The sequence below is a fragment of the Lagenorhynchus albirostris genome, chromosome 5, assembly GCF_949774975.1.
Source record: "Lagenorhynchus albirostris chromosome 5, mLagAlb1.1, whole genome shotgun sequence".
Taxonomy (NCBI): Eukaryota; Metazoa; Chordata; class Mammalia; order Artiodactyla; family Delphinidae; genus Lagenorhynchus; species Lagenorhynchus albirostris.
In genome coordinates, this window is record NC_083099.1 from 79143622 (window position 1) to 79161142 (window position 17521).

General features: G+C 36.7%; 1 protein-coding gene across 5 annotated transcripts in view; it reads right to left on the minus strand.

Moving 5' to 3' along the window:
* Positions 1-17521, minus strand: part of GTF2E1 (general transcription factor IIE subunit 1) — a 48297-nt gene that overhangs the window by 15685 nt on the left and 15091 nt on the right. For all 5 annotated transcript variants that reach the window (XM_060149323.1, XM_060149324.1, XM_060149325.1 and 2 more), the window contains exons 3-4: positions 7011-7212; positions 3748-3989 (exon numbers count right to left, since the gene is read on the minus strand). In XM_060149323.1, the coding sequence (XP_060005306.1) occupies positions 3748-3989; positions 7011-7212 (444 nt within the window). The remainder of the gene's footprint in view (positions 1-3747; positions 3990-7010; positions 7213-17521) is intronic.

The window sequence follows — 17521 nt, forward strand, 5'->3', positions numbered from 1 at the left end:
ATAATAAAAGCATTTGTCTTCTAGGGCTCTGGATAAGAAAATGAAATAATGTCTATGAAGGACCAATTTTGTAGCTGGCATAATAGGACATCAAAATACGGCTCCTTATCTTACTCAGAGTAAAAGCCAAAGGCCTTACAATGGCATATAAAGTCCTACATCATCTGAACTCCTCCTGCCCACCTACTTATCCCTTCATCATTCTGCTCCTGTCACAGTGGCCTCCATGGTATTCCCTGTACACACCACACACACACTCCTACCTCAGGGCCTTTGCACTGACAGTTTCCTTTGCCTGGGATATTTTTCCTCTAGGTATCCATACCCCCTTGCATCTTTCACGTCTTCACTCAGATTTCACCTTCTTTCAATTCATCCCTACCTCTATATTCCCAATGCTCTATTTTCTTCCCCATAGCATTTATTTTCTAACATAATAATTTATGTCTATTGTCTTTGTCACCTACTTTCCACAGCTGTAGGTTCTCCACAACAGATATTTACCTTTTTTATTCAGTGATATATCCCATGCATCCAGAATAGTGCCTATTGCTTGTTAGGCACTGAATAAATATTTGATGAATGAGTAAATAAATGGCAGTTTTATTTTCCTGAAGCAAATTAAGTGTACTTTGAACTGTTTATCTAGGAATCTAGTATCAGAAATGAAACTTCTCCCACCACACACCTCCTATCATTTTGTGTACATATTACAGATGAAGAATTTAAGAAAAACATTTATATTCTGAAAATAATACAAAATATAATGCCATTTAAATATATAAAAGAATTTAAAATGTTGATTGAAACCTGACTCCTTGATTCAAATCCTGACTCTTAACACTTTTAGCTGTATGATTTTGGCCAAGTTACTTCATCTTTTTCTGCTTCAATTTTCTCAAGTACAAAAAGGGGGAAAAACAGTATCTACCTGACTGGATTATTGTGAATATTTGTGAAGGCCTGGCACTTAGATTAGTGTTACTTATTATCAAGAGAAGACCCAGAAATGGCCAATTCTGGCCATGGATGAAGTGAAAGCATCTTCTCATTAACATATTAGGATGAATTAGTTGTAACCCTGGACATTTTAGAAAGTATAGAACTCCTGAGATAAGATATTGGGCACATAAGAGAGAGAAAGGGAAACAGGAATTGAGAAGTTAAAAGTTTAGATCAGAGAAAACAGGCTTTTGATAACATGGATGTAAAAGTGAGGGTTAAAATCAAACTTAACCATTTTAAAATAGTGCCAAAGGCTGAACCTCCTCCTTAGAGCCCTTATTACCAATGCAGTATTTCAAAAGGAAAAAAAGACAAGGAATGTATGCAAGTCTCTAAGACTTATACACTTCTAAAAGAATTTTCCAAATACCTTAATATTACCAACATAGTATTTTGAATAATGCTTAAAGTAAATACAAAATTAGAGGAAAAGCAATTTAGTTTTGTAAATTAAATGAAGTCATATCTGAAAGATTTCTGACAAGGTTCTTGAGAGATTTAGCCAAAAAAGGAATTATTCTGTTACAGATGAAGACAGAAAACAAAAAATAAGGATAAATGAACAAATCTCTAGATGGTAAGGTAGAAACACTAGTTCTAGGAGCAGTCTTATTTAATAGAGTTACAAATTACGAAGATGTATCCTGGGAAACTGTCAAGTTCACTGATGATGCTAAGCAATTCTGGGTTCTTAAAGGCCAAACTGATAGCAAAAAAATATAGGAAGAGCTGAAGGTTGTATAAGTGGGCAGAAAAGTGGCAGATCTATTTCAATATTGGCAAGTGTAAGAAAATCTGCCTATAGAAAAGTAATCTAAAATATACTAAAAAACCTTATCCAAGTCATCAAATAAAGGGCAGGAGAGGGTCTGAAAAAAATCTCTGCACATAATTCTAAAGTTATTGGTCTTAATATGCTTCCAGAAGCAAAGCAATAAACTGTCATGTAAAAACTAGAAGGATATTTGAGATAAAACTCAAATAATTAATGATAAATTCATGCATAAATAACATGTATTGCTCTGGTCACTAGGTCTCAAGTAAAGTATATTACAATTGGAGATGGTCCAGAAAAAGATAATTAAAATAAGACAAAAACTGTAGGTGGAGATGGCTTGGGAGAAGAGAATCCTTTGTAAGGAAAGTAGAATCAAAAGGAATTAGAACTTTCAGTAGAGTAATAAGGACATGATTGAAGTCTATAAAATTCTGAAAGATGTTAAAATAACTTGAACTCTGAGGAAAATTAAGTGTAGGACAAATAAGACTCACTTCACACATTCACTGGATAGAGCCTATTCAACTACAATAAAACCTAACAAAGACAAATTTAGACATAAAAGCATATCCTATTTTATACATAGAAGGAAATATTCACAAAAGGGAACAGGGTAGACTAGATGACTTATTTAAAGCCCTTATGATTCAAGTTGTACCATTCTAGGAATTATAAACATTGACTGTTAAACATATGAGCCTAACTGTATACAATACTTGCTAACAATAGTTTTATTTCATTCAATTTTGTTCCTAAGTTCACAGAAAAAAAGGCTTGGTTGCTTCAAGAACAGGCAAGAAGCCAAGTTGGGGAAAACGAAACTATTAAATAGTTGACAGCCTAACTACTATGTAATCTAAACCAATATGCACCAAAATAACTAAACCTCATAGCCAAGGTAATCAGTGGGAAGGAGGGAGAGTAAAGTATGATTGCCAAGGAAAACTTTTTTCTGGTTGGAATTAAAACACCAAAGAGAATCACACTAGAGAATCACACATCTGCTTTTACCATGACTACCCAACTCCACACTACTTTTACAATTCTTAGCATACACAGTAATGAAACGCTAATTATGAAGGGAAAAGAGTTTAGAAAAAAAAGTCAAAAAACAAGTGGTTTTTAATTACTGATGATTCTTTAGTATTAAAGAAACAGACTCAAGTGATACGTTAGTAATGATACATAACCTAGGAATAGGGACGGGTAGGTTCTAATGCTGATGAAATCTAACCAGAGGGACAGACTCCCTCTTTCACCTCTGTTTCCCAGTTTCTGAGCAATACTTATCCAGTTTTAGTCTCCCATTTTCTACCTAGTCCTAAACCATCATCACCCAAAGTCTCTGAATCCAGTAATTTGAGACTAACATTTAAAAAGTAAAATCGTGCAGTTCTCAAGCTTCTGATTATTATATAATTCTTAACCCTTCAGGGCTCACAGAGATTTCCAAAATCTTCTAGTATAAAGTTTTGCCAATCTTCTTGGATGGTGAGAATCCTTGTCTTTACTCATTTGGTATCTTTTTATATATTTCAAGTAGCGCATCTCCTTGGTATTTATGAGGAGACAACATAACTAGTATATAGTTATGGCTCCTAATTCAAAGAAACAAAAATGCATGCAAGTTAGGGCAAGAGAAGATTAAAGAAGAAATGAATTTCGCCACTTTGAACACAAGAGTACTTTTTCAAGAAATTAACATAAAAAAATGACAATTTCTTAAATCTAAAATGGAAATTTAAAAAGCTGTCTGTTTTTTCAACTAAGTTGAAGTTTAATACAAGTATACTGGTTGGTTTTAATGCTTATTGCTCAATTTACTTCCTGCTATAATGCAATTGTTTTACAAAACAGACACAGTGGGTTTCCAATAAAACTAAGAATTGCCCAGGTGATTTCCTAGGTCAAGTTCATTTTCTACCATACCCAAGACATATTCATCTTACTTCTTCTACTCTTACCTTCCTTCATCTCTTCAGAACTATATGCTCCTTGGACAGTGCTCTCTCTTAACCAAATAGGTCTCTCTTTGGCAGATTTCCCCTCCAGTGAGGCTCGATGAAGATCTTCTTGGTCATCCATGTTAATGACAACATTCTGAGTGTATAAGTCCTCATAAGAGGGACCCTTGGTGGCCCATGCTTCCCGGTGGTGCCCACCTGCCAGGCCAGCAGCTGCAGCAGCAGTTGCTGCACGGTCCTTGCTATATAACAAGATTAGAGGAGGAAGGGAAGAAGAAAACTTGAAGCCTTGGTGCTAGAAAAGAAGGGCAGCTGGGGAAGTAGTTACTGAAGAATTACATATAAATTCTATCTAGCAATCATGCACACATGCTTTCATAATTCTGGAAAATCCGCTCTTATACCACAGGGTGAAAGTTACATTGGTTAGAACAACTCATCATATTTATATTTAAGTTTCTCAAACACTGAATCCTCTGGTGTATATAAATGCATTAGGTGTATATAAATGATTGAGGTTGTACAGATTAAGATGTTTAAATAAGTCTACTTAGAGAGAGGGGAGAATGAAATAGTGACATAATCCACTTAAAGACACTAGTCTGGTGAAAATATCTCCCAGTAACATCTTTGATGAGTATTTTGTTTAAAAACAAAACAAAAACCCCAAACAAAATAAAACACATGTTATATTTTAAAAAGCATGCTCTCAGCTCAACCCAGAAGAATTCAAAGTAGTTCTGTGGGCTTTTCCCTTTCTTTTGTGTGCTGAGAAGCTAGAATAGTATTCTACAAAGCCAGACTTCAACTCAGAATTAATATTCTGCGACTCACCAAATAAGGCAAATCTTTATGCAGAGATCAGTTTCTTTTCAAGTTGTATCTGTCCATCTCTGCACCAATGCTGACTCTCCAAATCCAGGCCCAACCATTATTTCTACCCCACAGCAACCATGATCTGTTTCTGGGTCTATTTTTTTTGTTTCTTACTTCTACTATCCATGATCTTCTTAGTCTGTTCCAGGTTGGATCATTCCTTATCTTTCTCTAGTCACTTAACGTTTCCTCATCTCTATGAGTTTTCAGCCTTTCTGCTGCTCCCCGTTTTATCTGATCATTTCACTTTCAATGTGCTCCACATTCTTTTGAATATACCTGATTTTCTGTGTGTCTAAGCTCACACCTTGTCTTTCTTTGCCTGCTACTGATGCTTTTCTGCATCAAGTTCTAGGCATGACTGTCCCTCCCTTTCTGTTTAGACAGCTCTTTTATTGCACAAACTATCTTCATATTTCATGAACTACCTGCTTATTTAGTACCTGTTCTGTATCTTTCTCCATACCTTTTGCTGTGTTCCTTTCTGTGTCTGCTGACTGATTCTCTTGGCCCTATGTTTCTCCTTTACTTCTCTGCCATTTTTCCTAAATCTTTTCCATGAATCCTGGACTGTCTCCTGTGTAGTGGGCTGTCTCATTCTGAGCCTAAGCAATACTTCTTCATTTATCTTTAAGTTCTGTATCAGTTCTCTCTCTCAGAAGCCATTCACTGTTTTTCCTTCTCTTTGGTCCTACTTCATATCTGCTTACTCCATTGCTCCTCATTTCTTCCTGGGCCCACTCACATCTACTTGAGTTTTGTCTCATGTTTAGTTGAGATTTCTCTGACGTATCCATGTCTCTGACTGGCCCATTACATCTCTCCCTGAGAATACTGTGTTTCTGACCAACCTCTGGAGGTAATCGTGGGTTCATCCCATCCCTCCCTCCTGTTCTGCCTCTGGATATCTACAGACCCACTGCCACTTTTTCTATCAAAAAAATGCACCCTCTCTAGTTGTACAAACCATGCTGATCTGGTCACTTAATCCATGCCTTGTAACTACTGCCTTTAGCTGTACCAGGGCTGCTTTGTAAATCACTCTTTCCTATAGCTTTTTCATCAGTTATTTGCTGGCCCACTCTGAGTCTAGGCCTACGAGGCCATCTCTCTGTACCCAATCTATTTGTCTTACTATATTTTAAAGTCTTATGTTACAGCTTTTTTCCATCTTAAAACAGGACACAAGGAAGGGATGGTCCAATTTTCTGTGCTTGAACATTTTCATCTAAATGTGACCACCTTAGGCTAGCTCCCCTGGTGGTGCCAAGAGGAAAACCAACAGGCCAAGTTCGGCAGAGTAAGTATGGAACAAATCTAGATCCTTGAAGATGTAACTGAGCTGTGGAATTAATTCTGAATTGTGCTACCTAAGGGCTTCTGGTCATGCTAGAAAGTTTTTCCTACTGTTGAAGCTACTTCTAGTTGGTTTTCTGTTATCACAGATAAAGGTATCCTAACTGACACAGATGCTAGAAAAGAAAATTCACAATAACTTGTACAGATACAAAACCTTCTGTATAACTGGATTGTTTTTAACCACCAAAAAGAAACTCAGTTTGCTCAGGACTGCCCAGAACTGGCTTTTCTGCAGCATCAGTACCAGAGGGCACAAAATACTAAGAGTGCTCCCAAAATCTATACAGTTACAACTTGGACTATTGTGTTCTATGGAAGGGAGTAGACGGGTATAAACTCTAAAAGCCCTCAGCTTGAAACTGGGAAGAAGAAAGAAAAAGGGAAGAATAGGAGAGTACTCTCTGACCTCAATTCTCAGTTATACTTTTCAAAGAAGAAAAACCACTTTTTATGGCATGGCAAAATTAAGGCTGCCTCTGCAATTCAAAACTTAGAGTACACTGACAAAAATAGGGAGCCACAGTAAGAAGTATTAACCCATAGGTAACACCCACTATACTTCGCTTTCAAGAAAGTTGCATTGAAAACTAAGGAAGGCAAGAAATGTGTGGTTAAAAACTTCAAAAACAAACATACAAAAAAAGTGAAAGCTGTATTCCTTAAAGAACTTCAGGCTTCAGAACTTGACTAGGAAAATTCAGATATCCCCAAAAGGCACAACCAATTTAGGACTAACTAACAATTGGCTGAGTTGCAGTGGGCCCAAGCAGATTGAGTACTTAAAAGTCAAACCTGACTATTTAAAGATTTTTGCCTAGGGCTCATACTGTTCTGCATTCAGTACAAACAAATTTCATCACAGGCACAAGTTAATACGACATGTGTGGCAGAGCTTAGAATCCACATAATCTTATAGTTTTTAGTCTCCTGGTAAATTACTTACCCAATCCTGCTCTCCAAAGTACAGGTAGTTAAAACAAGGGCAAGCTTAAAAGTGTTCTTGGTAAGAGCACAGGGCCTACACTCACCTCTGTTTCAGGGCTGGTATTTCTGTGGGTTCTGGCTCAAGTATTTCATAGGCCAAGTTCACATCCTCTGTCTCTCGAAGCAAAGCATAAATGGGCTCAATTTGTTCATTAAACCTTGCCAAAAGTGTGCGTGCATCTTTTTTGGGCATTGCTGATTCATCTTCTTCTACCTCTGTATGGCAAAAAGTACAGCGGAAAGTTCCTATAGAGAAAACAAAAGTCTCAGGTCAGGGAAGAGAAATTCTCAAGACTAGCCTTTAGCAAACAGTTTATATCTCCACTCTTCCTCCAACATTTTATTATTAAAACTTTCAAAAACATGGAAAAGATTAAAGAAGTTTACAGTGAACATCCATGCGCCCACCACTGAGATTCTACAATTAACATTTTTCTATATTTGATTTATCACATATCTATCCATCTATCATTTTTTGAAGCATTTCAAAGTAATTTCACCCCTCACTGCAGCACAGCAAACAGATTTTAATCACAACATTTCTAACATACATATACTTACTTTAACTTAAAATCAAATTCTTTACAGCTTACCACTGAAACCTGTATCCTTTTCCAACAGTTTTCTTTTTGGACAGTACACATTTGAGTCTATGTCATGGGGAAAGCCAAACAAGTACCTAAAACCGAAAGTCTCTGGTCATTCTGTACATTGTAACAAGGTTATTTCTTCGAATTTATTAACTATTTACATCTAAATAACTTTAACCAATCCATTTCCAAAATTAAAGTTCAAGAAGCCTTTATTGTTATTTCTACAGCCTTCACATTCAGCTTATAATTATATTGTAGTAATTCCTTAGAAACATCACAGATTTTTCACTTCTACTATTATTTCACTAATCTGGGCCACCATTACTTAGCCTGAAATTTAGCTTCCTAAATCTGGTCTTTGAACCTTTAGGCTATCCCTCTCCAATTCCAAGTTTCCTAAACCACCATTTGAATCATCTCATCCCCCTGCTCTAAAGTCTATCTGATGGCTGAACTTCTAAAGTCCACAGCATCAAATCTAAATTTCTCATCCTAACATTCAAGAACCTGTATAACTTGATCCAAAAATATCATAACCCTACCACAGTCCTTTCTTGTCAAGTAAATTCAAACACTTGAGAAACAATATATTAGTCATTAACATTTATCTTATTTGTATAAGTGCTTTCTTTCTAAAGCACTTCAATTTACACTTTTTGATCCCTATACCAATCCTGTAAAATGACGTCAGAACTGAGGATCTGAGTTTTGTGATTTGTCCAAAGGCACACAGCCAATAAGAGAAAAGTAATAAAAGCAGCTACAGTATACCGAGTGCTTACTAAGTACCAAGTATTGCCAGTCATCTGAAGACAGTATTATTATTATTGCCCATTTAAATCTGTAAAATACAGAGGTTCTAAGGGGTTGAGTAACTTGCTCAAGATCTTATCACTACTAATTGGGAGGTGGTGGCAGGATTCAAACCCAATCTATTATGATGAAACTCACACTCTTAAATATTACTTAACACCACTAGTCCCACTTGGATCTCCAGTTTGGTCCTTATTCCCAATGCCAGGGCTATGCATCCTTCTTTTCTAACCTAATTAACCCAAGAGATTAAAAGAGATCACACAAGCACTTAATGTCTGGCACATAGTAAGTATGCAAACATTTAGTTTTAAATAGCCCAATATATGACTGACACATAACCCCACCCCCAACCCCTCTTCCCCTAGTAAGGAATAAACAAACTAGACATCTCTGCTTCAACATTAACACTAGATTCTACTGATGTATTTCAAACAGAGTAAGTTTCTTTACTGCCTCTCACACATAAACAACCAATCACAAGTAAATTCTTTGTTCATATACCCTGTCTAAACACTCTTAATCCATCTTCCTGCTATCCATATACTACCTCATCTTTTACATCTATTTCAAATAAGTGAGAGAGAGAAAAGCAGCCCCTCATAGCTAAGAAGGAACCTAGCACTCATAGCTAGGCTGTGATGCTTTTCTGCCAAACGGAATCTCACAGATCACCAACATCAGATAAAAGGTCCTCTGAGACCATGATGCAAGTGAGGCAAAACCAAGCCAATCTGAATCTGTCTGAATGTAGACAAAAGCAAGATCTCTGCACAACCACACACACACACACACACACACACACACAAAAACCCAGCTAACACGAATGACTGCTACTTCTTTACCAATTACAGTTTTAGCCTCACCCTGGTCTTCTCACCTCTGGCATAAGATTTATTAAGATATCCAATCATAGAATTACCCTCACTTCTTTTTTTGTTTTGTTTTGTTTTGTTTTATTGTGGCACGTGGGCCTCTCACTGTTGTGGCCTCTCCCATTGCGGAGCACAGGCTCCGGACACGCAGGCTCAGCGGCCATGGCTCACAGGCCCAGCCGCTCCGTGGCATGTGGGATCTTCCCAGACCGGGGCATGAACCCGTGTCCCCGCATCAGCAGGCGGACTCTCAACCACTGCGCCACCAGGGAAGCCCTACCCTCACTCCTTGATAGTACCTAATCCACAGCAAATCCCCACCAATTCCCTGAATCCTCCCCAATATTATCTAACAAAAGCCCATATTCTCTAAGTTTGTTCAGCATAGTCTTGCTGAGATACATGGTTTCTTATGGTGTGTGGTTTCCTTGCTGCAGAAAGCATCAACAAACCCAATTTTGTACACTGTGGGCATGATGGTCTTTGATTAATGGGCATCAACATAAATATTCTGGCTTAACTGATCAAAAATACTATTTACCAAAATAAAGAAAGAGGAAGAACAAGTTTGTTTTTCTTTGTGGGAGAAAGATACCTTTCTTGAAGAAAGATAAATAAAGATACCTTGCTTTAGATATCTGAATCTATGTTGCCCACTGGCCATCAAAATGGATATGTCAGAAGCCAACTTATTACAACTGCTTAGAGCTCAAGAGTGGAATGTAAGACTAGAAATTTTGATATGAGAATCAACAACATATAGATAGTAACTGAAGCCATAAAGTAGATCAGAGTATCCAGAGATTAAGGAGTTAAGAAGCATGGACAGTCAAGATATAAACCCAAGGAAAGAAGAATCATTGAGAGAGAGAAATGGTACAGCCAGAGGGATAGGATGGCGTTTCAAGGAGGAAATGGTATGGCACTAATTTTCAAGGTCAACAAGAATTGAAAGCCAGCCTTTATATTTAGTAACAAAGGGTAAATAGAGACCTTGGCTAGAGATGTTTTAGTTTGTATGCTATCTTAGGGTATTCTCTAACTATTCCAGCCTGCCTCAGTCTCTTCTCTTCAACAGAAATATAAAGAAAATAATCCATGTGGGAGTTAAAACATAAGTCATACAGAGGCACACCTCAAATATATTGCAGGTCCAGATCCAGATCACCACAATAAAGCAAATATCGCAATAAAGTGAGAGCGAGTCAAAAATTTTTTGGTTTTCAGTACATGAAAATGTTATGTTTACACTATACTGTGGTCTATTAAGTGTGCAATAGTATTAGGTCTAAGAAAACAATGTACATACCTTAATTAGAAAATACTTTATTGCTAAAAAATGCTAACCATCATCTGAGCCTTCAGCAAGTTGTGGTAGTAACGTCAAAGATGTTACTGACCACTAACCACAGATCACCATAACAAAGATAACAAAAAAGCTTGAAAGATTGCGAGAATTACCAAAATGTGACAGAGAAACATAAAATGAGCAAATGCTACTGGAAAAATGGCACCAACATACTTGCTCAATGCAGGGTTGCCACAAATTTCAATTTGTAAAAAATGCAATGATCTGTGAAATGCAATAAAGCAAAGCACAATAAAACGAGGTATGCCTGTAAAGTAAGGTCTAACACAGCTCTCAAATACCTGCTGAATTGAAAATCACAGATGTGGGACTTATGTTGACTGCTGAAAAATGAGCGCTTACAGAGACCATCAAGGAGAACTACAGAATACTGCAGAAGAAAAATTATCTACTTTAGTAGTTTTCAAATTATTTTTAAAGGAAGAAATCCCATTCCTCAAGTGAAAAAGTACCTAAACATAAAAGTAAGTGCTCTGGTTGAAGAATAAAAAGATAGCTAAGCAAAGGGCAACGCTATAATCCTCTCATTATATGTCTTCAAAGCATTACAAATCAGCCTCCTCAATGTCTTGTACCAGGAACACTTTGCTGCAGAGCCTTTGTACTTGCTGTTCCCTCTGCCCAGAATGCTTTTCCTCCAGAGAGTTAAATGGCTCGTCTCTTAACTTCAGACCTTTACTCAAGTCACCTCCGTGAGAGCTTCCGTGGCCAACATTACCTAAAATTTCAACACTGTCCTGTCCTCCCTTTCTTTCTCCTTAACATTTGTCACCATCAACATACTATGTTCTATTACCTAGTTTATTAGGTTATTTATCATTGAGATTGTCATGTTACCCAATTAAAAAGAAATGTCCTCCCAACTACCCCATTTTTCTCTTGAAGATAACATACATTCCAAACTTCAGTGTTAAGTAAACAAATCAACACACTTGCCAGTGTAGCTTAACTGTATAAAATAGCAATGCTTTTATTTTGGGAAAAGAGAGAGAAAAATAGATCACTGTTAACATCATTTCATAGAAAGATGATTTCAGAATGATAGTCCTTGAACTTGAATAAATTTAGTTTCATTAAAAAAAATAGGGAGAAAAGAGAAAACACAGTATAGTCATAAGGAACCTGAGTTCTAGCCTCATCTAGGTACCTTTCCAGAGACCCAGGCTTAATGTAGATTAAGGCTTAACAAGAATTACTTGTAGAGGGCCCATTTTGCAGTTCTGAAAAGAGTGGCTTTCATATTACTGTCAAAAACTGTGACGAGTCTGAAATTTTACCCCACTCGTAAACTAACAAATTATCCTACCACGGTTTTATAGATGCTGAAGACAGACAAAAGACTTACAGATTAGAGAAAAGAACTTTATTACTCATGGCAATAGCAGTACCAGTATCAGGTTTTGTGCCAGTTCCCTGAGTCCCATTTCCCATAGGGTAACACAAAGATGGCCAGGTGACAACTGTACATGCAGTGGATCATGTTCCATGAAAGAAACCCTGAGCTTAGGAACCCAAACCTTTTATAATGGGCATAAACATGCTTATCTTTTGCTCTGTAGGGTGCTACTACCTTTACCATGCTGGACACTAAGTAAACACACTCTGAAGGGAGACTTCTTTATTATACTGAATAGCAAACAAACCTGCCTTTTGCTCTGGAGAGAAACAATAACTCTATCTTCCAAGGCTGCTCACTATATAAACCTCCTTGAAAAATACAGTCTAGAAAAAAGGCAGTCAGTAGCATCTCTGCTTGTAAAACATACAAGACATGTGAGAGACCCATGGAGAACTGTCTTCCAACAACAACCATGTCTGGCAAACATTACAAGAAGAAAAGCTAGCCTGACATCTGAGTCTTATGTTTATCATAAAAACACAAGTTGTAGACAAGAAAGCAGCCTGTCAAAAGCCAGACCTGGAGTCCAAGAAAAATAAGAAATTCTACATTTTATGGAAAATGACTTAAGATTAGCTTAACATACCAGGAGCATTTTTTATAAATTTTACTAAACATTGTAAAAATGCAAATCAATTTCCCCAAAGTCTGAAAGGGAGATGGGGCTCAGCACACACTGTACGAAGTACCATTCTACTGAGGGGGCAGTAGTGTAACACATATAGACACAGAATCTGTCATCCAGACGCTTAAAGTTTAATAGAGATGAAAGGTATCTGGAGACAAGGAATCTAATGCATACCCCTTGTGGAGAGCTGCTGTTAAGTAATCAATATAAATATCTCAACTCTTCTTGAAACTGGACTATACTATACTGCACAGAATATACTATTCAATAAGAGAAGAAACTGGAATTGAAACTCAGAGCTCTTTACCATTTTTCCCTTGCCACACATAAGACCAAAAAGCCACATAAGGGAGAACATGCAAGCTAGATCAAAAAATGTGGCAGCAGAGAGAAAATGAAGGCTACAAAGATTCTTCAGGCAAAGCTTGACAGATGATGAGATAAGGAGAAAAAGAAGAGTTCAATGATAACATATATGTCTGATCATATACACCCATAAACCACACACACAAAAAAAAAAACTTAAAAAGCTACTTTACAAATATTCCCACGTATTCATCATAGCCAAGTCTGTGCAACAGTATTATTCAAATCTAACATATGAGGGAATAAAGACTCAGAGAAGTTAAGTTCACCAGGTCATAGCGTAAAAGCAAAAATCATTAAGCCTGGATTCAAATACAAATCTTTCTGATTCAAAAGAGTAAATTCACCGTACCATCCTGAATTACACATCCCTTTCCTAACCTCCTATCATCCCTGCCAGCTACAATTTAGCAAACTTTTCCCATGTATATACATAGGTTCTAACTTTTAAAAATATGGAACAGGAGAGGATTTGTAACAAAAAATTTATTTAACATTAAATGTGCATCACATGCCTGGCATTGACTCAGCTGAGTCTTAATGTATCAGGTTTGCAAGAAGGATTAAAATATATCCAGATGTAGATAATTACCAGGCATTGAAAATAGGGAGAAAAAAGGTCTTTTAAAAATAGATATTTCAAAACTATATTTTAGGGTTGTCCATGCAGTAGTATATGAATGTCCCAATTCTATGACTCAGGACTCTTTTAGTGAAGTTAAGTTATTACTCCAAAATGAGAAAAGAAATAGAGACCTACTTGTTGGGATGAGAGGGAAAGAAGAGGGACAGTGAGGGGAAAGAGGGCCATACAATTTTAAGTTTCTCCCAAAATAAGAAATGTAAAAATAAAAATAAATGTAAAAATAGAAAGGAATCAAGAGACATGGGGGAGGGGAGAGAAGGGACTGGGAACAAAAGGGAAAAAAAAACAAAACAGTAATGTTCAACAAAATTCAAACTTAACACTTTCCTTTGCTAAACACAGAAAAAGAAAATTCAGGTAGTGTCTATTATGCTGGCCAAAGTCTTCTACTTAACTGTTTACTCATCATTTTAATTATGTGAGTATTCAGTCAAGGGAACAATGAATAAATACAGGTAAAACCAAACTGGAAAAAAATGTTTCTCCTCCTTAGTTTAACAAGAAGAAAATGCTTTGGAAATTTATCATAACTGAGGAAAAGGGAAGAGGACATTATGGGTCAAATCCCCAAATAATTAGATATTACTTGGTTTTGTGGTTCTTCCTTCTTTGCTCCAAAATACACAATGAATAGGCATCAGCTAATGCCTAGAGTTCACTGTCAAAGATTTATCAAACATATTAATTGCAACTGGAATATTACTCAGCCATTTTCCTACCAAAAATAAAATCAATCAATCAATCAAAGTAAAAGAAGCCCAATTGTTTTGATATGCTACAGGTGCTGCAGTGCTGAAGCAGGAGTCATGCTGCAGCCCAAGTCCTCAAGGCTGGCCAAAGAAACAGGCAGGATCAAACCTTCCCTGCTGCAGAGTTCTCAATCCAACATGGCACAATTAACATACCAAGGATTTCCCACATTCTGCCTCCCTAAATCTTGCTAATCATCTTCTGAGCTGCTTTTCTGAACTGCTTTTCACATTCTACTGGGGAGTAGTCAAGACAAAAAAATAACATCAGAGGTTGATAAGTATAATAAAGAAAAACAAAGCAGGTGGCCTCCTAGAATGAGTTTGGGAGTGTTCCTCCCCCTGCTATATTTTGGAAGGGTTTGAGAAGGATAGCTGTTAGCTCTTCTCTAAATGTTTGATAGAATTCACCTGTGAAGCCATCTGGTCCTGGGCTTTTCTTTGTTGCAAGATTTGTAATCACAGTTTCAATTTCAGTGTTTGTGATTGGTCTGTTCATATTTTCTATTTCTTCCTGGTTCACTCTCAGAAGGTTGTGCATTTCGAAGACTTTGTCCACTTCTTCCAGGTTGTCCATTTTATTGGCATATAGTTGCTTGTAGTAATCTCTCATGATCCTTTGTATTCCTGCAGTGTCAGTTGTTACTTCCCCTTTTTCATTTCTAATTCGATTGATTTGGCTTCTCCCTTTTCTTCTTGATGAGTCTGGCTAATGGTTTATCAATTTTGTTTATCTTCTCAAAGAACCAGCTTTTAGTTTTATTGATCTTTGCTATCGTTTCCTTCATTTCTTTTTCATTTATTTCTGATCTGATCTTTATGATTTCTTTCCTTCTGCTATCTTTGGGGGTTTTTTGTTCTTTTTTCTCTAATTGCTTTAGGTGTAAGGTTAGGTTGTTTATTTGAGATGTTTCTTGTTTCTTAAGGTACGATTGAATTGCTATAAACTTCCCTCTTAGAACTGCTTTTGCTGCATCCCATAGGTTTTGGGTTGTCGCGTTTTCATTGTCATTAGTTTCTAGGTATTTTTTGATTTCCTCTTTGATTTCTTCAGTGATCTCTTGGTTATTAAGTAGTGTACTGTTTAGCCTCCATGTGTTTGTATATTTTACAGATTTTTTCCTGTAATTGATATCTAGTCTCATAACATTGTGGTCAGAAAAGATACGTGATACAATTTCAATTTTCTTAAATTTACCAATGCTTGACTTGTGACACAAGATGTGATCTATCCTGGAGAATGTTCCATGAGCACTTGAGAAGAATGCGTATTCTGTTGTTTTTGGGTGAAACGTCATATAAATATCAAGTCCATCTTGTTTAATGTATCATTTAAAGCTTGTGCTTCCTTATTTATTTTCATTTGGGAAGATGTGTCCATTGGTAAAAGTGGGGTGTAAAATTCCCCTACTATGATCGTGTTACTGTCAATTTCTCCTTTTATGGCTGTTAGCATTTGCCTTATGTATTGAGGTGCTCCTATGTTGGGTGCATAAATATTTACAATTGTTATATTTTCTTCTTGGATTGATCCCTTGATCATTATGTAGTGTCCTTCTTTGTCTCTTATAATAGTCTTTGCTTTAAAGTCTATTTGGTCTGATATGAGAATTGCTACTCCAGCTTTCTTCTGATTTCCACTTGCATGGAATATCTTTTTCCATCCCCTCACTTTGAGTCTGTATGTGTCCCTAGGTCTGAAGTGGGTTTCTTGTAGACAACATACATATGGGCCTTGTTTTCGTACCCATTCAGCCAGTCTATGTCTTTTGGTTGGATCATTTAATCCATTTACATTTAAGATAATTATCGAGGCCACCATCACCCTGATACCAAAACCAGACAAAGATGTCACAAAAAAAGAAAATTAGAGATCGGTATCACTGATGAACATAGATGCAAAAATCCTCAACAAAATACTAGCAAACAGAATGCAACAGCACATTAAAAGGATCATACACCATGATCAAGTGGGGTTTATCCCAGGAATACAAGGATTCTTCAATATACCCAAATCAATCAATGTGATACACCATGTTAACAAACTGAAGGAGAAAAACCATAAGATCATCTCAATAGATGCAGAGAAAGCTTATGACAAAATTCAACACCCATTTATTACAAAAACCCTCCAGAAAGTAGGCATAGAGGGAAATTACGTCAACATAATAACGGCCATATATGACATACCCACAGCCAACATCGTCCTCAATGGTGAAAAACTGAAACTATTTCCACTAAGATCAGGAACAAGTCAAGGTTGCCCACTCTCACCCCTATTATTCAATATAGTTTGGGAAGTTTTAACCACAGCAATCAGAGAAGAAAAAGAAATAAAAGGAATCCAAGTCAGAAAAGAAGAAGTAAAGCCGTCACTATTTGCAAACGACATGATACTATACATAGAGAATCCTAAAGATGCTACCAGAAAACTACTAGAGCTAATCAATGAATTTGGTAAAGTAGCAGGATACAAAATTAATGCACAGAAATCTCTTGCATTCCTATACACTAATGATGAAAAATCTGAAAGAGAAATTAAGGAAACACTCCCATTTACCACTGTAACAAAAAGAATAAAATACCTAGGAATAAACCTACCTAAGGAGACAAAAGACCTGTATACAGAAAATTATAAGACACTGATGAAAGAAATTAAAGATGATACAAACAGATGGAGAGATATACCATGTTCTTGGATTGGAAGAATCAACACTGTGAAAATGACTATACTATCCAAAGCAATCCACAGATTCAATGCAATCCCTATCAAACTACCAATGGCATTTTTCACAGAACTAGAACAAAAAAATTCACAATTTGTATGGAAACCCAAAAGACCCCAAATAGCCAAAGCAATCTTGAGAAAGAAAAACGGGATCTGGAGGAATCAGGCTCCCTGACTTCACACTATAGTACAAAGCTACATTAATCAAGACAGTATGGTACTGGCACAAAAACAGAAATATAGATCAATGGAACAGGATAGAAAGCACAGAGATTAACGCACGAACATATGGTCACCTTATATTTGATAAAGGACGGAAGAATACACAATGGAGAAAAGACAGCCTCTTCAATAAGTGGTGCTGGGAAAACTGGACGGATACATGTAAA